This window comes from Alligator mississippiensis, chromosome 12 (assembly GCF_030867095.1).
Source record: "Alligator mississippiensis isolate rAllMis1 chromosome 12, rAllMis1, whole genome shotgun sequence".
Taxonomy (NCBI): domain Eukaryota; kingdom Metazoa; phylum Chordata; order Crocodylia; family Alligatoridae; genus Alligator; species Alligator mississippiensis.
In genome coordinates this window covers 59,385,482-59,412,958 of record NC_081835.1, presented here as the reverse complement: position 1 = coordinate 59,412,958, position 27,477 = coordinate 59,385,482, and the positions used below count along the sequence as shown (strand labels likewise).

At 45.2% G+C, this 27,477-nt stretch overlaps 1 protein-coding gene across 2 annotated transcripts in view; it reads right to left on the bottom strand.

Annotated features, from left to right (window-relative positions):
* The window catches only part of ABL1 (ABL proto-oncogene 1, non-receptor tyrosine kinase), a 96,720-nt gene that overhangs the window by 22,344 nt on the left and 46,899 nt on the right, over positions 1-27,477 (bottom strand). Inside the window, exons 1-3 of one of the 2 annotated variants that reach the window (XM_014610571.3) lie at positions 16,178-16,644; positions 4,825-4,998; positions 3,764-4,059 (exon numbers count right to left, since the gene is read on the bottom strand). In XM_014610571.3, the coding sequence (XP_014466057.2) occupies positions 3,764-4,059; positions 4,825-4,998; positions 16,178-16,262 (555 nt within the window). In that variant the 5' untranslated portion in view covers positions 16,263-16,644. Of the gene's footprint in view, positions 1-3,763; positions 4,060-4,824; positions 4,999-16,177; positions 16,645-27,477 lie in introns of those variants that run through there. The other variant, XM_006259998.4, reaches the window with a different exon arrangement.

Below are 27,477 nucleotides of genomic sequence, written 5' to 3'. Positions count from 1 at the left end.
GCCACCACTGAGAACAGTCCAGCTCCATCCTCTTCGGAACCACGCCTCAGGTAGTTAAAGGCTGCTATTAAATACTCCGTCTTCTCTTCTGCACCCTAAATAAACCCATTTCCCTCAACCTCTCCTCCTAAGCCACATACCCTAGTCCTCAAACCATTTGTGGCCCTCCCTCCTGGACTTTCTCCAATTTGTCCACATCCTTTCTGTATTGGGGGGCCCAGAACTGGACACAGGACTCCAGATGTGGCCTCATCAGTGCCAACAAGAGCGGAGGAATCTGCTGGCAAGGCTCCTACTAACACAGCCCCGCATGGTGTTAGAACCCTGCACTGCCCTGCCCTCCATTAAGACGTGCTCATATCTCATCATGTTTTAACATGCATAAAACTTCCAATTTGTTGAGCTGATTCCACTGTATTACCACTTTGCAAACAATGCCTTTCTGATGATTAAACCCTGACAGTCAATCCCGACAGCCTTGCTTCCGATCAGCGCTAATGGAAACCAGAACCGCAATGATGTGTGCAAATCTGCATCTGGCAGTTCTAGTGTGCACCAGAAGAGAATGAAACTACCAGGAGCTATGAGTGGCATGCTACCTATGCAATGCAATGAGCTGTGCAAACAGTCTGCTCAAGCATTCATTGCCATTCCTCAGGCCTCCTTCAGAAAAATGTTAACCCAGCCTTCCTGTCGCACAAATTCCACCAGGAACCATCTGGGGCTGCTAACTGCGCCTGTAGAGACATAATGGATTTTAGTTCACATGAGACGACAAACTGAGAAAGGGGAAGAGGGTGAGGACAGAAGGGGACCAAAACTAGCTGTTCTAATGACATATTGCTCGGAGACAGGGGGGAAAAAAACCAAACCCTCAGGCCACCTGCTTTCAAGGGTCTCCAGTCTTTTCTGCATGGGCAAGTCAGCTGCCTGCCTGAAGCTTCCTGTCCCCAGGCTGTCTCCCCTTTTCTGCTACAGGCTCTTTGACCTTCTGGGGAAAAGCAGAGTTGGGAGTGGATGAATCTCAGCAGAGGCCAGGGCTGACTCCTTGCTGCCCTCTGATGCATCTTTGTGCTGAAGCCAGTTCATCATCCGCAACTGCAAACACTCAATTAAAATACATAAAACCCACCGCAAGCAAAAAAAGTCCACAAATAGCATCCAGGATCCAGGAATGGATTTTTGTCACCTCAACCCACGGGAATGCCAAGAGGGAAGAGACACAGACTGTATAAAGATAAACTGTCCTGTGGCCCTTTCTGCTGAGAATGACAAGATTTTAAAACCAGCTGGACAATGCTGTTTATTTGGTTTGGTTACTGAATCGGAGGCTTGGCCTCGAGTACTATCAACTCAGGAAACCCGAGCTCTCTGGAGCAGGGAAGTGGTTTACCAGAAGGCTAGTTGCCCTGCGCCAGCCAGCCAAGAAGGGACACTTTTATTGCCTTCCTGAAAATAAAGAAGAGGTGGTCGGACTGAAGTGGGAGGTCAAGAGAAAACTCCTGGAGGATTTCTTATTTGTTTAAACTGTTGAACCGGGCCGCCGCGGGTTTGATTTCAATAGAGCTGCAGTTAAAAAGTCACTGTTTGCCTGTGACCCCTTCCCACACCCTTCCATTTTCCTCGGAAAAAAAGCTGTGCTATGCAAGGCATATTTCTGTGCCAAGCAGCAGTTGTTCCGCACATTTTTGTAATGCCTCTTTCTCCTGGTGCTGTGTTCACTCAGTCGCAGGATATGAGCCCACCAAAGCTATTCATCCTAACTAGCACTCGCAGATATTAAATTCCTCAGATGGGCTGACTAATGAGACTGAGATGCTGGGGCTGAGAAGGCCCAGGGTGCCCAAGGAGCTGAAGGGAAGACCTTTACCATTTGCTTTTCTTTTTCTAAACCGATGATTTATTGCCCAGTGGTTAATACAATTTGACACCCAGCCGTTCCGACTGGAAGTTGCCTGGCCCAGCGCCATCCTGAATTTCACGTAGCTGGACATGGATACAAGCTCTCTCTCTCTCTCCTAGGCATCGCATCCTCTGCCCTTTCCCCACCATGGTGCTTAGATTTGATATTTCAAACGCTGTCAGCTTCAGGTACATTTAATTAAGGCTGCATGGCAGTATCTATGCTCAGCAATGCCAATTAAAACAACCATGGGGAAAAGCAGCCATTAACGTCCTTAGCACAGCTCTGAACTGAAGACATTAGCTTTGCACGACTCCTTCCTGGGATAAAGAGCACTGCCAGACACAAGTTTTTACATAGGTGTATGACCCCTTGCAGTTAAGTGGTCATGGGAGGATGCCCATTTAGACCAGCAGAGGACCTGGCTTAACATCTTCCCAAGGGAGCACCATGACCCCAGGCACCGGGTTGAAAAGAAGCTATGTCAACTACCAGATGTAGAAGGAATAATAATGTTCCAGACCAGCCTGTAGCTCTCTTCTGGGTATGCGGCACAGACCGTTGACATTTCTAATCTCAACCTCGCTGAGCCTGGCTGTCACAAGAAGTGGCAGAGGGAAAAAGAAGAGGCCGCAAGACCCATACCCCTCAGATATTGGATGCACTGCCTTGAAGAACATGCTCTGATCTCTCTCAATACAAATCTTTACCTTAAAGCAGCTAAAAAGCCTTTTCCTTACAGAATAACATTTAATTGTCTATAAATCCCTTTCAGATGTAACAATGCCTGAAAATGGTTTTCCACAGTGTGAGTTAGACAAATTGAGAAGCTATTATGAGCATAACACTAGGCTACCCGGCCTCTGCTACGGGAGTTTTTTTTAAAGGAGTTGATCCCGTAATACTGAAACCCGAACAGGGGTTTTGCCTCTGATGCCGCTGGGAGCAGAATCTGGACCTGACTGGACACAGGGAAATTGGCCATCCCAGGAAGGACACTGTAACACCCTGCTACGTTTCTTTGAAAGCATCGGATCTTTAAACGACCAAGTTGCCAGCAGAAAGGACTTCATGAAGATCAGCACTGACCATGCTCTCCTAGAACAACACTGCAACATCTGTGCTGGACAGGAAGAGATACCACCTGCTCTGATTTGGCCTAAAATTCAGTGTCGTCATAAACAAGATTTTTCCAAACCCCGACGCCAATAAAAACCTTTCCATGAAATTCAGATAAAAAATATCAAAGAAAAAACTATACTTTTCAACCACCATTTCCCTGCAGTATCCACAAGCTATGCATTGTGGCCCTGTGCCAATACATGAGGACCTGATGGAAATGGAGACCAGAAACTGGCCGTAAATGAAAGTGAAACAACTTTTCCCGTTCTCATTATCCAAGCCAAAAATCAAATGAGCAGTAAAGGGTGATGCTACATGCCTGTTTTAGTTATTCTGGTCTTCATGCTCTCCCATGCTGTTACTAGTGGATAAAGAGAGTACTTGAAAAAAATACCCAACTTTGTGCTTTTTAACTTGACACAGTTCTTGGCCAAAGACACTTGCGCAGTTATGCCAGGAATTCAAGTGGCCCAATGTCTTTTGCCTTAAGATGCTTTCGCCCCCACAACCCATCCTACCTTTATTTAAGGACCTTGCTAGAGGTGTGCACTTATTTCCCCACAGCTCTGCTCCAGTGCTATCTAGTGGGATATCTGGAGTGCTCTTTGTCTTGGTACTGACTGCTGTTGCTTAGAATCTAATTCTGTTTCCACTGAACTCAATGGCAAAACTACCATGAGACTTCAATGGGAGCAATATTGAGCCCTTCTACAGCACGTGGGGAAATTTAACTCCTACCTTTCCATCAGATGCAGTGTTTATCCGGTAGTGGTACACCCTTCCCTCGTATCTCAGTGATATGGACCTCTGTCCTGGGCTGCTCTCGCTCTCGCGCACCAGGAAGCTGCCATTGATGCCACTGCTCAGCAGGTATTCAGCAGCGTTGCGTGACACAGGGCCGTGGTACCAGGAATGCTTCTCCAAGCTGTTCACAGGGGTGATGTAGTTGCTTGGCACCCAGCCTTGGCCATTCTTCGTTTGGGCCTCGCACCATTCCCCGTTATGATTGTAGCCCAAGACACGGAGCTTTTCACCTTAGCATGACAACAACAGAATAATTACATATGGAATATGGTCGAGTCAGGGTCTTTCTGGTCCATGCATTCTCCGAGATTCTGCAATCGGACCAGACGCACTAATTTGACAAGGATGCTCAGCATGTGCCTTCAAGCCTGAACATCTTCAAAACCAATGGGATAAGTCACATGTTCAATGTGACATGGTTTCAAAGTTAAGCCTTTTGATGGACTGAAGCCTGAAGTGAACAATTCTGTTGATAATGCTCGAGCTGAAACAGAATCCAGCAAAGTACCTGCGCTGGCTCTGCAAGGCTGTAACAAGAGAGGGGGGAAATATAGCAGAAACTTGTTCTGATTAGCCAAGGAAGCAGATATGGCTCTTGAGTACGTCCCAGAAACAGAGCTAGCAAGTAAGAAGGAGCTATTTTTATCCAGTCGTTTTTCAGGGTAGAGCTACATCATAATGAAACCCAGTTGTACAGAGAGAGGCTGCACTTTAAAGCTTGTGACAGTTCCACCAGGGTTTGTCTTTGCTCCTGCTATGTGGCTTGGTTTTGGTATCAGTTCCCCCCACTCCCCCAACACATACCTGATGCAGACTGCTTCTTTGAAAAGGGGTCTTTTCCTCCTGAAAGGTTTCTCTTTGCTTTAAGGCAATTTCCACTCCAAAAAGACGGTGCTTGGTTTTGCACACAGATTGCTACAACGCAGTAGTTCCCAAGAGTTTTCTCTCATTTGTTCTCCCCCCGTGCCCCAAAGCACTCCCTGCAGATCTCTTACCTTTAGTTATGCTAAGAGTGTTGTCCCCACTCGCTACAAAATCATACAGTGCAACAAAAAGGTTGGGGTCATTTTCACTGGGACCAGACAGGAGGTTTTCCTTGGAGTTCCAGCGAGCTGCTTCGCTCAGACCTTGGGGTTCAAAATCTGACACAACTGGCCTCTGAAGAGCTTCTGTAGGAGAGAGAGAAAGAAACAGGTTCATTCTTGCTGATCAAAGCCATCTGCTTTCTCCACCCACGATGGGTGTTTAAGTTATGGCATTTCTTGCCATCTGGGGTCCTCATGTGCACGGATGGAGGGGCTCAACTAGACACTTCCTTAATTCAAATCTGATGCTGTACGCAGAGCACGCTCATACCAAAGACTTGTTTGGCAGGGCTACCATATTTTTTCCTGTAGCAAGCACCTTCCCTGCCTCCCAAGGACACGGTGGAGAGGGAAAGCCACTCCATTCTCTCCCCCCCCCCCCGCTAAACTTGCTCTCGTACCTGTTTGCTGCTTTGCCAGTAACTTGGTTCAGGTATCAAAGGAACCATCTCTTTTTCTTTTCAGAGAACAAAAGGGAAATCTGTTAAAAATCTGCTACACATGAAGTCCCTGAAGACTCTAAGTAGTTGCAAAGGGTGCCCAGGACAAACACTACTGAATGCCCTGCCTACAGAGCCTGACGTTACACAGACTGCAGCATTGCAAAACAATTGCAAGCAATTCCCCTTCTTCATTACTTTACTTAAAAAGGACCAGGTTCCACGTTTCCCCCACCAACACATAAAGCAACACAGGCAGCATTTGTTTACTCCTTGTGCATCTGTAAGGGGCTGACGCCATAAGCTGCCTCTGAAGAAAGAGATACAAAAGCCGCTTAAAGGATGCGGCACGTTCTGGTTAGGATATTTGGTAAAGGTAAATCTGAAATACGGAGTCAGTCCAAGCACACAGAGTGTCCTCAACTCGCTGTTGCAAGCCTCCTGCCCAGTAATCATGGGGAAAAGCCAGGCCTCTGACCCAAATGGAAGAAAACATTTGCAAGCAGGTCTTGGTTCTGCTAACCTGCCCTGTTTCCACTTCATGCTGCACGTGGTGCTCCAAGGGCACGGAGAGATGAACAAATTATATGGTGTTAAGGGGAAGAACAGGCTGCACTCCAGCTGCCCTGCTTCACGTGTCTGCTCCTATCTGGAGGTAAATGGAAGGTAAAACTTGTTGAATTAGTAATTTTTACCATGATGGTGAGATCAGGGCTGGATCAATGCATAGGCAAATTAGGGACATGCCTAAGTGAAGAAGGGGCCCAGATGCGCTTATTTTACATATTATAATTATTGAGCGGAAAAAAAATATATAAATATACAGTATTAAGTAGGGGCCCATGAGTTTGTTTGCCTAGGGCCCACTAAAGGGTTAATCCAGCCCTGGGTGAGATGCCCCTTTTACCTTCCCACCAGATAGGAGCAGATGCATAAAGATGCTGCCGTGGAACCAATGATTCGTGGCATTTCTTCCGCAGAACCTGTCTGTCGGTCCATATCTCATGAAGATCACATGTTCAATCCCTGGTTGGACTGGATGATCTCCTGAGGTCCTTTTCAGCCTTAATACTCTATGATCTAAGTTTTCCACAACCTCCCCCCACCCCAGATCCTTCCCTTCTCAGCAACGGTTCTCGGCTGACATCAGCTGGGATTGCTCAGATGCAAGCAGGCACATTGTGGGAATTACCCATAACTTCTGAAAACACGATTTTTGAATCAAACTAGGGCTTATTTACAGAGTGAACCAACATTAGTGAACCAGATATTTCAAACTCTGCGTGCAGGGGACCAGACATACCAGTGGGGTGCATCTGCAGCAACTGTTATCTTACTGGATCAGAAAGGGGCTAAAATCACAGCACTAACATCCCTGACCGGCTTACTTTTGGGGCTTTGGCAGCAGAGATTCTGAATCTCAGAAAAATTCAGCACCCAGAACACATTAGGTATAAGTCACCAAACTGCTACAGATCAGGCATGTGTGCATTTATGAAGAGGATTACTATAATCACTGGGAGCGAGCGAGTTCAACAATAACTATATACATAATTAGGCTTGTTTTTCTTCAGCAAATATTTGATGCTGGGAATTATAATTATGTAGCAGATGAGAAGACTCCATACTTGAGGCTTGACAAAAGAAAAATACAAACACTAATAAAACTCAAACAATAGAGAGTGATGTGGAAAAGTAAAACACCTCTGCAACTCTATTTCTCCACCCTTTCTGGCGCTGGGTCACATTTGAATGCTTAATCAAGAAACAGAAAATCCACTTGCAGAAAAATTAACCTACAATCATTTTGCCATGAAACCCACTTTGATCCCATCATGCCCATTAAATTGCCGTATCAAACTGGGGGTGCTGCCATGATTAAGCGTCACCAATCATCAGATTGGTCAACACCTGGAAAAAAGCAGATGGCAAACAGCTGGAGGTCACCGAGGAGGAGAAGGGCTGCTGGGATGAGTGAGCTGCCGCCCCCAAACAGTGCGAGCCGTACATATATGCCGTGGGATGGACCTGCACCTCAGCGAGGAAGGAAAATGCCTCCCACTGGGGACTGATTCAACAGGAAGGCAGGAAATCCAAGGCAGTCTCCCCTCCAATTAGAGTGTGACCAAGGCCTGGCAGTGGATTGCTCATGCCTGTCCCTGAATCAGGATGCTGGAGCCTGGCCACCACGCTCCGCAGAATCCTTCCTCATACCCGGTTCATGCCGATGTCGAAACTGACTCATGACATGTGGGTGCCAAATTCCTCGCTTCCTTTCTGACCATGAGACAAGTCTGTGTCGAACGCTGAACACAACCGCAAGTGCTGGTGCTCGGATGCCAAAGGCTGGCTTTGCCTCAATGACACATTTTGGCAAATGCTGCCCCTGAGAAACTGCTCGGCAGGGCACACCTCAAACCTTCACTGATTGCTTTCCCTGAGCCAAGGGACTGGCAGGAATACAAGCAAGGAGATTACACATAAAGCTGGAAATGCCAAGAGCCTCCCCTCTGTGCCCAGCGCATCCATCCACATACCACCATCCTCTGGCTGCTTCTTAACGGCATGGCCTAAACTCCTTAGCTTCAAGATGATGCATGCTCTGCTGCTCACTGCAGCCTAAGCTTATCCTGAGTCTCTCTCAGAGGGTCTATACCTATACATTTTCCATCAGTCACTCAGGATTGTGTTTCTGCTGCAGCAAAAGTCTTCGCAGCTCTAGTCCCCGCTATTCTGCCCTTTGGGCTCTATCTTCCACTCCCCTGTTGGCTCTGGACTTTCTGTCCCTTAAGTCAGTGCTTCATTTTTTTTCCTTACAACCCACTTTTTACTTGGATTTCCATGTGCTGGAAATGCCAGATGCACTCACTGGGGGACAGGCACATCACACCTCTCCATGCAATGCAACATAGCCAGTAGACCCCTCTCTGTAAGGCTTTACCTCTGCCATGATGACGACCATCAGACTGGAACTACAGGGCATTGAGAATCCCTTTGGGTACCTCTGCCCTCAGCTCTTCTCATCTCCTATTTCCTCATCTGGTTTTTTCTTTCATAAGCCTGGAAAGCAACTTGCTGGGGCTTGGGCTCTCTTATCTGCTCCACACCCAGGAAAAAGACGTCTTGAATCTTAACTACAGCAGGATCTACAGTAAAATCTATCTCCACCATGACCCACCCAATGCTTGCCTTACATTGGGGTAAACCTCATCAGCCTCGGTCCTTCTGAATTGGGCATTTGGTGCAACGCCAAACATCGCCTCCTTCTAATATAAGTTTCTCATGGGATTCGTTCTCGTTTGTGCTCCGAAATGTCTAGTAAGCATAACAATGCCTTGCTAATTGCTGTTTACACAGAGCCGTGAATCATTCCTGGGGACCACGTTGACAAAGATTCCTGGATGCAAAGGATTCCGGTCTAGACCAAAGAGAGATTTCCTTAATAATTAAAGCGTGGGGCTGGAAAACAGCAGGGGAAGCGTGACATTATAATAAGCTTCCAAGGCTGACTGCTGGGTTGTCCCAAGAGGAGGAAGAGACCTTGCATCTTCCAACAAAACAAACATCCTGTGGACTCCCAAACTTAGCGAGCCATTTTTTCGGAGAGTTTGTGGTTAAAGGAGCAGTTCGAGGATACGGAGCAGACTGATTACATCACACCGGCAAGGAATTTAACAATCAGTCGGATCTGAAGGCCTCCCTGCTCCCATCCCCCTCCCCCTGCAAGCAAGTAAAATGGAAGAATAATACACACCCAGGCTGAATTATATATATATCTTTAAAAAATAATAATAATATAATGTGTGTGCATGTATGAATGCATGTGTGTGTATATATATCTTTAAAAAATAGTATGTGTGCATGTGTGTGTATGTATGCGCATGTTTATTTTTTATACACACACATCTTTAAAAAAATAATGTGTGCATATATATACACATATGCACACATATGAGGGCTGTTCAAAAAGTATCGGGACTGATGCTGTAGGAAACAAAATATTTTATTTACAGGGGTTTTGGCTTAATCTCCTTCGAAGCATGCTCCTTCTGCAGCCACGCACTTCTCCCAACGTTTCTGCCATTGTTGGAAGCACCTCCGATAAGCAATTTGTGGAATCGCTAAAAGCGGCTCAGTCGCATTTTGTTTTATGGCTTCCACATCACAAAATCTTTTTCCTTTCAAGGTTTTCTTTAGTTGAGGGAAAAGTCGCATGGTATCCCACAAGTGCCGCAGCCTCCATATTCACCTGATGTGGCCCCACGCGACCCTAAAGTTTTCTTTAGTTGAGGGTCGCATGGGGCCATATCAGGTGAATACTTTCCCTCAACTAAAGAAAAACTTGAAAGGAAGAACTTTCTGTGATGTGGAAACCATAAAACAAAACGGGACTGAGTCGCTTTTAGCAATTCCACAAATTGCTTATCGGAGGTGCTTCCATCAATGGCAGAAACGCTGGGAGAAGTGCGTGGCTGCAGAAGGAGCATGCTTTGAAGGAGATTAAGCCAAAACCCCTGTAAATAAAATATTTTGTTTCCTACAGCGTCAGTCTCGATACTTTTTGAACAGCCCTCGTGTGTGTGTGCATGCATGCGTGCGCGCGCACGTGCACTTGCATACACACAGAGATCCTTCCAAAAAAGAGGCAGGTTTATTCCGTACCCCACTCCACTCTGCGCATCATGCTCAGGCTATCTCGTCAGTCAGTTTATAGCTGTCTCACCTAACTCCTGTAGCAAAGTCCTTTCCCTTTGCTACAGAAGTTGTGTCGCTGCCCAACTTTTGGTTACTTGGGTCCAATATCATCACTGCAATGGCAAATGCCCAGGTATGAAGTGTCACCTAATTACAGAGGAACAACAAAATACACCACTCCAACATTTCAACTGCTCCCCTTCCACCCACTCATGCTCATTCTTAACTGCTCCATCACAGCTACATTGGCTGAACTTTAAAAAGACGTGCCCTTTTTCACAGCGGGAAAGAGAGATGCAGAAATCACTGGGGGCACCACAAAAGCAGAGGCACTTCAGTCTTTAAACATTTGCTTCTCCTGACTGTCCCTCCCCCACACACACACTTAACAATTTCAATTAACACTTGATGTCAAAACAAAACTAAGCAAACACTACTGCCAGCCCTCCTAGCACAGTCTGTAATGGCAGGAATGAGTGCCAGGAAAGGAAATCCATAGCCCCAAATCAATAGGTGGGTTCAGCCTGCTGGGATTCCCACCTGTGGTTTTATTTTCTAGGCAATGTGAGCGCATTCAGTGTGACAGAAGAGCCCAGCTGGGCTGTTTACTTCAGCGGGGACACACCTACAGGTGTGCCACAGATCAGCCCTGCCACCTTCACAAGTGCCACTGCTATCCCCTTCCCTTGCCTGATCTACTGCTCTGCTTTCTGCTCTACCTGCTACTATGCTGCCTGTCCCCTCCCTGATTTACTGTGTGCCACACACAGAAGCTATCTGAGCCATGCGTGGTACATGTGCTGCAGCTTAGCCACCCCGATCTACGTTATATTTCCTCCAACAGGGCATGAATGAGTACTACAGAGCATTTCAGTGGTCAGTCCAGCCTAGCTTTTGATGTCCCCAGAGATGCAGCTCCTGGGATTTCCTTCTGCAAGATGATTTTAGGGTCTAATTGGCTTCACTGTCAGGAAGCTTTACTTGAGGTTTATCCTTGCAGTTGTGTTCTTCAGTTCATCACATTAATCCTGGGTACAGCCCCTTTGTGTACCATTTAAAAAAAAAATCACTCCTGTTTCTACTGCCCATCAAATATTTCAACCCATGCAAAGAGAAACAGTGGCAGAGGAATGACCTGGGTTTCATTCCTGGTTCTTGACAGATGACCTTTTCTAAAGTCAATTAACTAAGTGTTCCCCCTCCGTAAGTCTACTGACTTTTCCAAGGGACACAGGCACCTCTGAAAAAATCTCACCACTGGTCTTTTTTTTTGCCCAAGGAAGGACATGTGCATGTGAAAGCTTGCAAATAACTTTTTAGCAACTGTTTAGTTGGTCTAATAAAGGACAGCATCTCTACCCAAAGACTTCGCCTGCCTTGGCTTGAGCTGCACTTTTCTCTATCTATAAAGCCAGGAGTAAAGATTTCCATCCATCTCAGAGGTCTGGGGCAGGAAAGCACTTGAAAAAGCGAAGCAGAATTACAGTCAGAGCATCTTAACTGGAACAACAGAAATGAAACCAGACTACCAGGAATTCCCCTGGATGGAAGAGGATGTAACTTTCTTGGTGAAATTATAACACCTCCATCATTACAGCTCAGTGTGGAAATGTTACCAAGCATAAGCCAAAGCCAAGGCTATAGTAAAGGGTGGGCAAAAAGCACTGCGGCGAGTGATCACTGATTAGCTAAGAGGTCATTACAAGAGCCAGAAGCAAGGAGTCACAATGGGGTGGGTGATCAGGGGTTAGGGTGGAATAGAAAGGGAGAGAGAGAACAGGCATGTGCAGTGTTGTCTGGCATCCAAAAATCACTTGCGTGGGTAAAACAAATGGAAGGAGACTCCCTGGGCCGCCGTGGCTATGTACGTACGCCTCCTTTGTTCCAAACGGATTCCCCGCAGAGTAGATCCCGATCAGTTCTCCCAGCAGAAGCCTGGCACCACGCCACTCACTTCTGTTGGTCAAGGTTACTGATATCAGCCCAGCCTGGTATGTGCCAAAGTGCACGGAAAAGCTCTCAAAGAACAGGGCCGTGGCTACTGGCGGCTCCTCGGCCCGGGCTGATCTAGCGGAGCTGTAACAAGACACTTGACCAAAAAAGCACAATTTACACGGCTCAGACGGCTGGGAGGTTAGAAATCACTTTGGTTCCTTCAGAAAACAAAGGGTTTTACTAGCAGGCACAAAACAGTCCTCTGCTTTACTGCGAATGTTTACAGGTTTTTAAGTGAGGCTTCTGCTTCCCAGCGTTAAAACGTGCAGCCTCCCCAAAAAGGCAGCGAGATTATTTCAGCCCTTATTTGGGGCAGGCGCACACTCCACTTTCCAGATCAGATTGGCACAAGCATTTGCTGCATCTCTTCCCTTTCTTGGTTTAAAGCATGCGAGGGACTGTGCTGACTGCCAAAGACAAGGGGAGGAAAAAGGACCAGAAGAACAGACGACAAAAGTTTAGGCTTTCCCCACTTGATTTGCACAGATAAATATTATTTTAAACAACAGAAATGCCCAGTTTACATTGCAAATGGGGAATCTCAAGCATGAAAATCAGTTTAAGAAACACCTGATTGATCAAAAAACCAAGGAAACTCTTATAGGTCCCAACTTCAGTAGAGTGCATGCTTAACTATCAAGCCAACTTAGCAAAGCACCAATACCTAACCCCTTTCATCTACCCACAAACATGCAAAGAGGACCCATAACAACCTTCATTCCTAGCAACTAACACAGTAACAACAGATAATTTCCCTACAACTTCAGGTCTTGTAGGACCAGCCCTCTGGGACACAGCATTTATGTCTTCAAGGCACCACACACCCAGAAGAAGAAAGTATATGGCTCCTAACCACTGCTGCATCTAAACGGTTTCTTTTATGTAATTCTCACATTCATGAAACATCTTCAGAAATCTGTGCAAAATTCTCATTGATGCAGGTTTGGTGGTGTTGACCCCAGTCATGTTTGCAAGCCAAACATTGCAACAGCGTGCTAACATTAAAAAAACTCTTCAAAAGAAACTAAACTAACTGCAAGTTAAAGTTACCGGGGCAGCCTATCTGTATTGCCCAACCTAAGAAAAAGGCAAACGGCAAAAAATGTCAATGGTAAACAGAGGATCTGACATAGGGGGGAGGAGGGAAGGTGGTTGGTAATATTAGCGCTACAGATGATGTGTTACCCTTTTTATCATTACAGATGTAATTATTAACCAGGGCGTCTTTTAAAAAGAGCAGAAGTGGAACTCCAGATGACAAGAATTTAGACTCACCGTGGAGTTGGAAAGAACTGGCAAGTTAATCTGCAACTCAGCTGTTAAATAGTGACAGTTCCTTACATGCACAAACTGTATTGCTCAAGTGCAGGCCGGTCAAGCCACCCCATTCACTTTCCAGCACAGCTACCTGTGATCTTTTCCCCATGAGACCAGTGGGCCTTTTGTCATGTGAGCAATCGCCGCTGCACTTCACACACAACGCTAGCTAAGGAAGGTCCAAGTTACAGTCGCGTTCTCCTTCTTCTCCCCTATAACTTTGCGCATTGCTAGGACAGCACAATGCAAGCCTGGTGGAAGAGGAAGTAGCGCAAGAGTCCGGTTAATATTTATTCAGGTCTTGGTGGCATTGTAAAGCAAAGTACCAGGGAAACGCAGATTGGCACATAGCTCACTTGGAGCCAAGAGCATGCTTTGTGGTCCCTGACTTGGGTTTACCTCCTCTCCTGGCTGTTTTTCTCAGCTTGCTTTATTAGACCCTTGGCTCAGGTGAAGACCTGTTGCTTCCATCAAGAGTAATAATTCTGCCTGAGAAACAGCCGTCTTCATCCTCTGGGTAATACAAACAAACAGTTTCCACCTGTCTCTCTGGAATTTGTGGTTTGGAGCAACCTACCAGGTGCTTTAATGAGTCCATCAGAGAAAACTACAACAGCTCTGAAAGAAATGACTTTTTAATTCACTGTAATTTTTATATGAACCAAATCTAAAACACCAGATTACAGTCTGAACTTCAGGAATTATCTCTCCCTTAAGACACCAATATATTTCCATCCTTCGTGCACCTCTCCAGAGAAATGGACAACTACCCGCAACTATGAAGTTGTGTGCATTCTGCCCCGCGGGTCTCAGCAGAACGGCAAAAATGATTAAGGTTGTGGTTGCAATATCTATTAGTTTCCATCAAGATCTTTGGATGCTGACTTAGGCTTTGTCCCATGCTGAGCCTAGAAATGAGTTTGCTCTAGGTATCACCTTGCTGGAGGAGTGTTAAAATGCTTTCAAAACTCATTCCCCAAGCCCAGTACAAGAAATGAGCATTTAAATAATCTTTGAGAAACTGAAGTAAGGCCCTAAGGTTTATTGTATTAGAGGGCCATTGTAACAATTTGGTCTTGGCAGCATGGACTGAGACAATGGGGCTCTAATAATGTTATTAGAGAAATGTGTTCCTGGCCTGGGAAGACAAAGGCCAGATACAGTCTCAGATCGCAGTCTTACAGCATGGATGCAAATGTCCTACCTAGACTCTAAAAATTGTATGGAAGAATCCAGCTGAAACATGACTGGGGTTCAACACGGCTGAAGTCTCCCCATAAACATAGGAACCCAGCTTTTTAACTGTACTAAAGGGTTTTATAAAATCAGGGGTTCTGCACAACGGTCTTTCCCATGTAGGAGGCACTAAACCGAATTATTTCATGGGTAGGTTTAGCCATGCTTAATTTTAAATAGCATGGTGAGAAATGAGAAAGGGAGTAAGAATGGAAATGGTGAAAGGAGGAAGAAATGCTTCTGCCACTTGGCCTGGAGAACAGTAGGTCAAACAAGTATCTGACAAATTTAAACCCTTGAAAAGGAAAATATTTACAAGGAAATCATGGTTTCCTCAGATTGATCTGCTAAGAGGGATTAATGTTTTTCAAGACAGTAAACTAGGAAACGATAAGGAACATCTCTTGGGAAAAATGGACACTTCAGCAAAGTTAGCTGCAAGTCACATGGTTCCATCTGTGTTCACTGATTTGATAAGCAAGCACAGGACTGCTGGCATGTGTAGCATTTGCATATTAGTTGCACCTAGAGATGCCAAAGATCAGGAACACGCCACACTGGTCACTAAGCAGACACATAACAAGGACCATACCCTGCCCTGACAAGCTTACAATTGAAGCAGATAGGGCTGAAAAGTTGGGCAAGAGGAAACATTATGCCTACTGAACAGATGGGAAAACTGAGGCAAATGGCGATTATGCAACTTGTTCGAGGTCACAGCGGGAGACTGTGCCAGACACATGACGTGAACCCAGAACACTTGAGTCCTCGGCCAGCGAGCTGATCACAAAGCGGCATCCATCCCATCTCCTCGAGCAAACAAATTCACAATTTAGTCCTCACAAACACTCATGCACATAGCTTGGATATTTACTTTCCCCTAGCATTCCTGCCAGTAAAACTCAGTTGTGTGAATCCGCACAGAAAGCAAACACAAAAGAGGTCTGAGCCTCGCCAAAACCAAATAAAAGAATACCATTAAACAGATGCAGAAAGTGTTCTGCTGGGTGTTTCCCATTCTTGTGGAAATCAATTAAATGCAAGACACTTTCCAAGCAGCTGGGCTCCTTCACATGTCTGCCTTAATTACTGGAGTTCCCTCCCCGCTGTATGCTTCCCCCTTTCCAAAATAAGGGAGATCCTACTCCGGGCGAAACTAAATTCAAGGCCTGTAGAAATGGCTTTGTTTATTGGATCAGGACTAAGATCCCTTGCGATTCTACAACCATAAATGGTAGAGCAGCGTGCCTTGGGTACACTGTACTTAATGAAAATCACCTGGTTGTGAACACACATGGATCCACAGAGCCCATGGGACTCCTCTCCGTCCCAGAAGGGAGAGCACAGGCTAACAGGGTTAGGCTAACTTCAGAAATAAGGCTTGCCATTCTAGCCGCCAGTTAAGATCGGGGAGGGGGGAGAAGTTATCCGCTCCATTTCTGGCTGCTCCTCTCGCAATGCAAAGCAGCCGCACAACTTTGCAGAGGCCTAAGTGAAGGGATTCCAGACTTCAGGAATCCAGCTGTTAGGCCTCAAGGAGCCAAGCCTGCCCCCACCATCCGCTCCGGCCCTGAACTTACCTTCCAAATAGCAGCTGGAGGAAGAGGAAAGTCCTTTTTTGGATTTGCAGCCCACCAATTTCAAGCAGATCTCCAACATTTTCATTTGTTAGAGCTCGCCCTCAGTTTGTTTGCTTTCTCCCTTCCCCCTTCAGCTTCACGCGCGTACATACACACGCGTGCGCAAAAAAAATAGTGCTCCTTGTTAAGGGGTCTAAAAATCCAGCCCTCTTAAGACTATTAGAAGAATGAGCTGGAGAGGCGGGTGGTCCGTGGGGTCCATAATGTCTGGTCCTAAAACTCAGCTCGAGTCTTGCTCTCTTCTCGTTAACTCTTTTGGCGGGAGAGAGGGGGGTGGGAATAAAACCCAACGCAGTTGGAAAGGGTTACTTCCCGCAGCCGCTCCGAAACTTTCCTGTTCCTCCCCTCATCCTCCGAGTCCGTTAGGCACTTCGTGCAGGCAGGGCTGCTTAAGTTGAACTGCCAACAAAGGGCCCCCTTCAGGCTCCGGCTGCCTGACTTCATGACATCAGACAGGCTCGTGAACGCCCACAGCACAGCTTAACCCTCCTCCTTCCGATGGGAGCAGGACGGAGCATGTCCTCCGGCACTCCCAGAGAGCTGATAAACCCCAGCGAGGCTTCCCCGCCACGGGAGACGCGCTCTTTCCTTTTGGGGAGTGGGAGGTCGTAGAAATCACAGCTACTCTAGACATGCAGGCTGCTTTTGCAGCGGTAAAAGTGCACGGCCTGATGGAGGGCAGACAGCGGTTTGGGCTCTAAAGAACAGTGTCCAAGGCTTTGGGAATCATTCAAATCCTATTCTTTGTGGTACAAAAAAGCAAAACTGACAGCTATTCCCCAAGCGGGACTCGATGATCTTCCGAGGTCCCTTCCAGCCCTAATGTTTAATGTCTATGAAAGCTTTGATGGGCTGCAGGAGAGCAGCAGGTACTGTTCCCCGAGGACACACGCTTCAGACCATGATAAATATCCCAATGTCAGAGCTCTCCCCGTGAGACCGGGAGTCATTCTGCTTTTTGAATACTCTTGGTAACTGTGGGAGGCAACACTTAGGAGAATCCCAGTGGCCTCTCCTCCTCTGCACGCTGCTCCTGCTGACTGCTCAGACCTAGCTCTAGCTTGCCGCTCCTCAAATTTTACATCTCCAGTATGCTCCCCCCTTGCGTGACCCCCGTGTCCAGAGCCTAGCTTGGTCCATGCTGACTCTGTTTAAACGCACGCAAGCTTTTATATTGATCTAGGCAGTGGATTTAAAACTGAACGCATGTAATATCACGTTCTAACGATAAAAAAACCTCACTGCTGTCAACAAATAACACAAGCAAATTCCATCACAATGCATCTGATATGTGCCCAGCAATCCAGCAAGTGGCTCATTTTTTGCCACCCCCATGTTCCAAAAGTCTCCCAAGCATTCCCAAAAAAGAGAATGGGTGACCATGATTATTCCCATTTGGCAAACAAAGGAAACTGAGGCAGAGCCGGTAAGTTTAACTGCAGGATTGCAAAAAGAAGGGTAAAGCCAGGAGATGAGGAGTATGAGGGTTATGCATGATGCAGGAGGGGCCCAGCCATCACATGCTGATGCTCAGAGTATTGTGTTTAGGGAATTGTTATGAAGGAGTGTCAAAATAGCGGATCTGAGTCTTACATTGTTAGACTTGATTACGCTACTTTTCCATGCCATGAAACATCTCCTTCCTCCCCTCTCCCTTTTTGACCGCAGTTGCAAGAATGCAGAATTCCAGTGAAATTCCAGTGGAATTACCCACACCGCCCCCATTAATGCTCAACAAAGCTCATTATGATTAAGGTTAAGACAATGAATGCCAACAGAGTTAACAAGGATTACGTTTATTGTTTGAAGTTGTTCAAGCGCAACAATTTTATGCCAGTTCTCAAACTCTCCCAATTCCCTTCCTCAATTTAGCCACTGCCCGGCTCTAACAGGCTTCCAAAGAAATCGGCTGATTAAAATCCAAAAACTGAGACTAGGTCGGCATGTGCAAGCATAACGTCCACCACAGTAGTTAGCTGGTGCTGGTTGTAGTTGTGTTGGTCTAAGGACATAAGCAGAAAAAGTCCTTTGGGTAAATGTGACATCTTTTATTAAACCAACAAAATAGTAAAAGATATTACATTTACTCAAAGGACCTTGTCTACCACAACAGTTATGAATTTGTCTGGATAGTCTATGGGTCAACCAGTCTAGTGGCTTCCCAGGCTCCTCTGTTACTGTGCATTCGATACTCAAGACCATAGAACCAGTAAGGCAATTCCATCCTCACCAGTTTGACGCTTAAGCTAATGCACCTTTAGGGCTTGCGAGCACAGGGGAATTCATTCAGATTAAAGCTGGGTGCACATTTAAGCGTAACAGTCAGGCCTTCTGGGGATATACTTAATGCAGAATGAGTCTCTCTTGTTCCAAATTAAACTGATCCATAACCAAAAGCACTCATATTTTGGAATAAGAGTGTCCATGCAGAGTTTATCTGGAATCACTCCCCGCCGCATATAGACACACCCTTCAGTTAATTCAATAACCCAATTGACCCCCCCAATAATTAGAGTCCATATATGGAAAATGTATACATTTGATATTATTTTCCAAAATACATGGGGGGGGGGGTTAGCTAGCCCCTTTGATCTCCGTCTCCCCACAACTTCTCCCTGCAGCCCTTCCCCCCCTCCGCACTATCAGGCCCTGCTCACCCTGAGCACATGGAAGTGAGGAATAAATGTGAAAAAAATTACCTTGAAATAAACAGAGCTGTAGTTATTGCACATAGGGTACCCATAGATTTAGTTCATCCAGAATTGATGCATTTTACCTATTTTGAAACGTCTACAAGTTTTAGCACCTGTATTCCATAAACACACTCAACTAGCACTTTGGCACCTACTTGCATACAGCACAAACTATGCACGATATTAATCCAAAGACAAAAGGCTCGTGGGTTTGCCGCATGGTTCTGGGCCATAGCAGAGTCAACAGCATTTCAAGTCATGGTGACCCCACAGCTCAGCATTATTCAGCACTCCAGATCCATGTGCTAATTAGCCCCTCACTCATGACTGGAACTGTTACAAATCTTGGGATGTTCCAAAAATGTATGTGCAGATGAGACGCAGAGCAACCTGGTCTGGCATCATCTCATGGAAAGTGGGGCCACACTAATCATATGAGACAGGTTGAGAGAGGGGTGACAAAGGGATTCTGGGGGAACAGTTTGGGGCCCCATTTGCCAGATAAGTAAGGTCGCTGATGAAACAGCGATCATTGGAAATAAGAAAGGTGAAGCTCAGCTAATGAAGAAGTCGTCAAAATGTATGCAATGTATGGGGCTTAAAAGGCTTGAAAAAAGGTAGGTGCTAGATAAAGTGGTGCTAGAAATGTAAAGTGATGTAAACTGTTATGTTTTTGAAGTGGGAGGACGATGTTGATTTTAATACATTAAAAAAAATTCAAAATGTGTTTGTAGTCATTTGGGAGTATCTGAAGTCTGAAAAGCCTGGGAGGTAAGATATTTGCCGATGGTAACGTCATAGATTCAAATGACTGAGCTCTACTCACTCGATGGAATTTGGAATGGATTTGGCTAACTTGACCTGAGACACGAAATTTAATAATATTTTTGAAAATGTGTTTGGAGTCATTGGCTTATAGTTTATTGGCCTTTTGGCTACGAGCAAGCGAGATAGCACTGCTTGCATGAGCTTACCTGGCGGGGGAGATGTCATGATCACCACCACAGTGGAGGTAGTACCAGTCCGGGTGGTTTTGCTGTACCTGGCAGGGAGATTCCCTTCTCCCTGACCCTGAATGACTTTGTGTAGTTGAGGATGGAGACCTGTCCACTGCACTGCAGACAGGCTCCCCTACAAGAGTCTATTAGAGCTTCCCAATGGAAGGATCTCGGCTATGCACTTTATCTTATGGAGATGTGGGATTTCTCCCCAGCTTGTTCCTTTGGCCTTTTGGCTAAGCACAAGAAAGATTAAGGGGCATCTGAACCCTAAGACTCCCATGCTTGCACACAGGGCACCTGCCATGGATTTGGAAGTATCTGAAGCCCCAGGCTGAAGAGTTTGGGAGGTAGGATACTTGCCGGTGGTAACACCACATGGACCTGAATGACTGAGCTCTGTTCAGTGATGGAATTTGGAAATGATTTAGCTAATTTGGCCTGAGACACAAATTTTTTTTTTAAAAGTGTGTTTATAAGTCATGCTCAGTGTTGGCTGCATTTAATCAATGTCATAGTTGGTTTCCATTACAGAGCACATGCTGCTTTTAGCAGTAATTCAGAGATACACAGTGTATTTAATGTGGTTTACTTGTATGTAAATGTAAGACAAGAAGCTTTTCCTTCCCATGCCGACTGGGGAGAAGAAAAAAACAACTCGTCTTGTATTCAAGTAAATACAGTATATATACAAAACCCGGTCAAGAAAAGCATGCTCATTTCTGGACTCTTAGGGATCAATTCAACCTTGAACTCAATTGCTATATTACACAAAGAGCTTGATTACTTCTATGCACATATTAATGCCCAAGCTTTTTAAAACATACAGCTGTTTATTTCTGGCTTCCTTTGGTTCCCCCGTGTTTGGGCACTGATTCTTCCAAGAGATCCCATAGCTTACAGAGTCCACACGCTCAGACCTCGCAGTAGCAGCAGTGCCTTTTTACTGGTCGTAAAGCACTTTGTGACCCTTAGACGCAGCATGCAACAGAATGGGAAGAGCGTTATTAAGCAACCCAGCTTACTACACCTCTACAGGAGCAAAACTGCCCTTGATGTTGGGTTCCCACAGGACTCTGCACCATGATTAAACAAAACAGTTATTCATACACATAAGTAAGCCTAATTTGTATTTTAGCTCACCCAACCAGACTGCATGTTAGTCAGCACTCTGCCAACATAATGGCTTTCACAATATAGACCGGTATGGTAGAACAGGGCTTATGGCATGGTTTGAACATCATTGCCTAACGAAGGAATCCCCAAGCAGCCCAAACCAGAGAAACCATGAAAGCTCTTGTGGACCAAAGCACTCTGTTTTAGCCAGGATAATTTCGATTCCAGTGAATATTGTCTCCAGCCCCATTTGATGACTTGAGCTTCATTTGTCTCTTTTAAAAAAATTTCTGGCAGACACTGAGGTCGTTGGTACTTGGAACTAGCAATTGAAGAGGCCTGGTTGATAGGCTCAGACTTAGGGCATGATGAATCCTTTGCAGCACAAAATGCTTTGTCTTGTGAAGCCAAGTTTCAAACCAGTTTGCAATAAAATAAAGCTTCAGTGCACTGTATATATGAAGTAACAAGAGCTTCAGCTATATCTGCCAAGGAAAGCACTGCAAAATCTGAGATGAGATTCAGCATGATCAGTAGGGCTAAAGCTTGTGTACATCACACTAAAAGCTCTCTTCGATTTAAATGATGGTCTCTTGACTCAGGTGCTTTTTAGTCTGGGTAACTGCTTGTGACACCTTGTTACAAGATGAAAGTCAGCTTTACTGAGCGCTCAGACATTTCCCGTTCACCTGACAATTGCATTTCTATACAAAGAGCCAATTATGGTTGCAGACAAGGTGGTTTGTTGCTAGTATCTGCCACTTGATACCAGTTATGGGTGTGAAAATTACTTTTTTGCTGTTCTCCCATGCAAAGCACATAATAGCCTTTTCAGGTTTGTTCAAATGATGAACAAGGTCTGGGCCTCATCCTCTATGATGCCGAGTGCTGATGGCTTCCAGTGAATTCAGCTGAAGACAGGTCCAAGCCTGGCATGCATCTAACGACTGAGCAGGGACAGTCTTGTATCCTAGGCAGTAAGCATGCTGTACCTTTCAAGTCACGTCTAGGATTCTAGTGACGTACCTCTGCTCCGACGTGTGCTAATTATCTAATTAATCAAATCTGCCTGAGCGTGTTAATTAGCATGGTCCAGCGCTCTGTGTTGCTTATATTCAGCATCCCTGTGTTTCAAAATGGCAATGGGGGTGCTTTAACTAATTCATCAAACAAGCTTTCGTGAAGTCATTTTGAAGCCCAGGATGCTGAATACACATGATGCTGCGGGTACTTTAATTAGAGCGACTCTCAGAACTGCTCTAATTAAAGCACCTGCCCCCACTCTGGAGCACATGTATAGACACCCCTAGTGTCCCTGGGACACAGGTTTTGTGCTGGCATTCACCAGCCAAAACTCCAGAAGGAATAAAGTCATGGGCTATTTAACTGAAAAATCCCTGTCAGATAACAAGCCAGAATTCTTGCTTTCCTCCTCTCCCGGTGAGGACAAAAATAAAAACTTTAAATGGTTTTGTTGAGCTTGCGTTCATACTGGTCATGCTAGAGTACAACTGAATCACTGATAGTAACAGGGGGTGTACTAGCTTAGGTTAGGTGCTTTTATCACCTGCTCAGGTGAAGCTTCTTGCCACCAAGAAGCTCACAAGATCCTTGAGGCAGCAACTCTGCTTTCTTTTCTACTGGAAAGCACATGGTGCATTGTGGGTGCTAACGAGTAGGCAGCCATCAATCCTCTGGATCGTGGCATGCACGTAAGAGGTCTAGTCAGATTCCTGATGAATCCACTTGGGGCTGGCAGCCCAATTTGAGAGCGACGCAGCTTGTTACAAGTTGCACAGACCCATATGTTGTCTGAATTGGAGTCCAAGTTTACAGCATGCTGCTTTCTTCTTTCTTGCTTTGCTTCCATCCTCAGGATCAAAGCCGCTTCATGTTGAGCTGCACCCGGCGCCAGATGCTCCTCCGGATCAGATGGGATTCTGCATGCTCCTCCCAGCTTTCGACATTGATGCTGAACAACTTCATAACATTTTTGCACACATTGTGGTACCGCTATAGAGGGTGACCCGGCTTTCCAGAGCCATCTCAAATCTCACTACACAAAATATTCTTGGGGATATGGTTTCCTCCCATTCTTTTGCCATGGCTGATCCATCGCAACCTCCTCTTCTTGATAGTGGTTTCTAAGCGTGTCAGTCTTGTGCGCTCCGGTACCTCTGTGTTTGGTATTCTGTCTTCCCACTTTATTTTCAGGTCTTACGCAGACATCTCATGTGAAAGCTGTTCAATCCACGTAGTCCACATTTCTGAACTGAAAGCAGGAAGGACAGTACACAAGTCTCATATTCACATCTTCACCTTAGGTGATAGTTTGCTGTTATTCCACACACATTTCTATAATAAAGCAAAATTCTTAGCTGCTTCTCCAATTCTGTTAGCCAGTTGAGTCTGAAGGTAGAGATTCCTGCTCATCACAGAACCCAAGTAACAAAAAAGGTCAATAAGAAATAACTTCTTTACTGTCCGAGGCCCCAAGGTTTGGAATAGACTGCCACCGGAGGTGGTTCAAACACTCACTTTGAATATCTTCAAGACACATTTGGATATTTATCTTGCTGGGATCCTATGATCCCTGCTGACTTCCTGCCCCTGGGGATCGATGATCCTTCATGGTCCCTTCCAGCCTGAAAGTCTATGAAATCTATGATACCAAGAGACTTACCCACCAGAGTGATGTCAGGTATTGGTTCTTCCACCTCCTTGACAGATGATCACAGCCTAATTGCCATCCCAAAGATCTTGCATGGTTCAGAAAATCTACCCAAGAGATTTTGCAGGGAAGATTCACTGTAGGTAACCAAAGCTGCATCATCCACAAACAGAACATCTCTCAAAACCACTTCTTTCACCTTGGTTTTCACTCGAAACCTTGCAATGTTGAACAAGCCTCCATCTAGTCTGGTGCTAAGATAAATGCCATCCTAGCTGTCCTTGAATGCATGAAGAAGCAGGAATGAAAAGCTGATGTTAAAAAGCACAGGAGGATAAGATACATCCCTGTTTCACTCCATGTTTAATGTCAAAGACGTTTGATTCTTTGTTTTCATACGCTACAGTTGCCTTCATACTTTGATGCAATGAGTGAATGATATTCAACAGTTTGGGGGGACAACCCAGTTTCTCCAGAACAGTAAACCCCTCCCCCCCCCCCTTTTTTTTTTGTACTGCTAACAAAAAGACTCACAAACACAGCAAGGGTCAGCAATTTCTGCACTCTGGCTTTACAAGTGCCATTCTGATGAAAAAGAAAGATAAGGCAGAAAAGAATTGTGGATTGCAAAATATGTTAATAAACCACGTCACACAGCCTGATTGAACAAAGAAAAGTTTGCAATATTCCCTATGCGTTTGTTGCTTTTCCTCCCTCATTTCGTAGATGACTTATTCACAGTCCTTAAAACTAAAGGGCTCAGTTGACAAATGGTAGGGATTACAGACATGGGTTGTTAGGCTATTTGAAATGCCTTTCAAGTAATAAGCCAAAATTCTTGTTTTCAAGGTGGTGGGGGTTACACTAATCTCTGCTGGTGACTCTTCATCATGATAATCTGAAGTTACAATGAGGGGATGCACTGTCAGCAAGAAAACAGCACGTTAGTCTATGCATCTGAAGCTTGCAAGGTTAAATCCAAAATCAGATAAAGCTTTGCTTACTTGCTAAAAGACTTCTCAGTCTCTTCCATTAGAAGATTTTAAACCATTTGCAGGGGGGAAAGGGAAAGAAAAGGGAAACGTTGGAATTTCTCGTATCAAGATAGCAGTTATCTAGTCAGAGAAACATAACCGTGCTATACTGGCTTGGGCTTTGTCTGGTCAGTCTAGAAAGATGAAATGTTGGGGAAGGGAAGAGGAGTTTGAGAGTTTGTGGTCGGTACATACAACTGTCTCTTGTTGCGAGATCTTATTAGAGGGTATAGTGCAATATTTTCAGCCAGATCAAAGAACGTGCACATTAAGATAACAAGGACAGGCTAAAAAGACAGACATATACTTGGAGAAATTCAGAAAATGAAAAACAAGTTTTCACTCGATTCTGGCAACTATGGCAGCCTTTTTTGAAACAAAAAAACAAAACAACAAAGAAATTAAAAGGAAAAACCAGGGTTAAAAAAACCCACCCAAGAGGGACTAATTTGAAATTGGACTGTTCAAAGGTGATGGCTTCATAGAAGAAGAATAATGGCATCTGGTGCAATTTTCATCACATCCACACACAAAACCAGGAAAACTGGTCAAGCAAATTTGACGCTGGTAACGAAGTAGTTAATTTCTTCCACTCCAAGAGCTGAAAAATCTGCCAAAGCAGAAGACCAGGCCTGAGCGATCAAATTACATGTGAGGAGGGGGTGGAAAGGGAGAAGAAGAAGAAAAAGAAAAGAAAACAAGTATTCTGAACCTCTGCACAGTATTAGACCCAGCAGGGATTAGGAGGAACATGGAAGAGCCAATATTTATCCAAAGTTATCTCCAGGGCAGTGGAAATGAACTGTAAACAGGCATGCTCTCTCGTTAGTCGAGTCTTTTCAGATGCAGAGGAACATCAGGATGTACAGTAAGGCTGCTGACTGCAGCCAGCACCAAAAACCTTGGGACACAAGCTAATGGAGAAATATGGCTTGAATAGTTCAGCTCCCCTTCCCCACCCCTTTAATTGGAATTCACTTTGTCCTCAAGGTTAAAAAAAAACCATACACTCAAGAGGGGGGAGCAAATCCGGCCGAGAGCTTGGCTGTTCGCTCAATAGTGCTGCTATCCTGTACGTGCCCAGGAAATCTGAGCCAAGACAAAAGGAAGGGCACCTCAAGCAGTCAAGAATACATACATACCCATGACGTATCCACATCAAAGCATCTACGTAGCATAACAAGACCCTGGACATATAACAAGACCCCGGTTAAAGCATTAGGAGCCACTCATTAGTTATCCCTTTGGGCATCTCCAAAGAAAACAACTTGTCCGAACAGCAGAGAGATTCAAGAAAGCTGTGCACGACTGATGAACTCTTAGGCCCCTGCTACTTTATCATGCAATTAACTGGTTCATTGTGCAATACATTTACGCCGGCCACACACGCAAAGACCAGCCACAAGTGCAAAGTAATTATCACACAATTAACTGGTTAATCGCACAATAAATTTAGATCAGCCACACTGGCAAAGTAATTATCACTTGGTAAAAATGACTATACAACTATAAAAAGAACCAATCAGCTATAAAGTTAGTGCTTGTAAATGTGTAACAACTCTATAGCTGGTTTCTCTCCAACTTTAATCTGAACCTGTAGATGGGTCCTCAGAGGCACAGCTTCCAGCTGAACATTTCTCATGGTGCTCCTTCTGCCTCACCACCGGTTTGTAGGTCTTGCCACTTAGTCCCAAAATACACAGGCAAAGAATAAGAGTCGAGGCCATATTTCCACATTTCTTTGGCAAATCATCAACTATTCCAAGCACCACTTCAGCTCCTTTCCCCCCAGTAAATTAATGGTAAATTAAGTCACACAGGAGTAGGCAACTGCAACATGTTCATGGATATTTCAGGGCAGTGAAGAGAGAGTGTCAGTAGGTTAACAGCAGCCTCCAAGCACAAGTCCACGGCAAGTCCACTGCTTGCCCATGTTTCGAGCTAGTCCTCCCACATTAACGCGCTATTCCTAGTGAAACCAACAAGAATTAGGATCAAATGCACATTTTTCTAGTGGTGGCACATTCCAGTTTCTACTTTATCTTTAAAAATGTCACGTGTGAACTGCGAACACAGTCTGTCCTTCAAGATTTGGGGCTTGCTGGTAAAAAAAAAAACACTACATGGATGTTATTCTTCAGGGCTCCAATTCTCGAAAGGGTTACAATTATGTCCATGCAGAGTAGCACCATCACTGGACAGAAGGTTTCACGGGATTGGGAATCATATTTTACGGGAACTCTTTTGCAAGGTAATGCTTTCTGATCAGAAATTCAAGGCTGACATAAGTAATTACCATATTTACTCAAATATAAGGCAAAGTTCCCTCCCAATCAGCGTGGGGGGGAAAGCCCCATATCTTATATACACATACGAAGTAAAGGCAGGGAACAGGTGGCTGCTCCAGAAGGAAGGGGAAAAGGGAAGAAGCAGAGACTTGGAGTCAGTCTAGGGGGGAAAAAAAGAGGTAGAGACTGGGGAAATTTGGGGGGGGGGGGACAGGAAGGCTGCAGAGGAAAGAAGTGGGAGGGGCAAAAAGCAAAGGGGCCACCTGGCCCCCCCTCTCCCCCCCACATATACACACACACACACACACACACACACACACACACACACACTGCTTTTCCTGCTGTAGCAGTGGGGGGTTGAAGTCAAGACAACCCTCCGATACTTAGATTCTGTACCTGGAAAATTATAACAAATTCATACATTTTCCATATACACACTC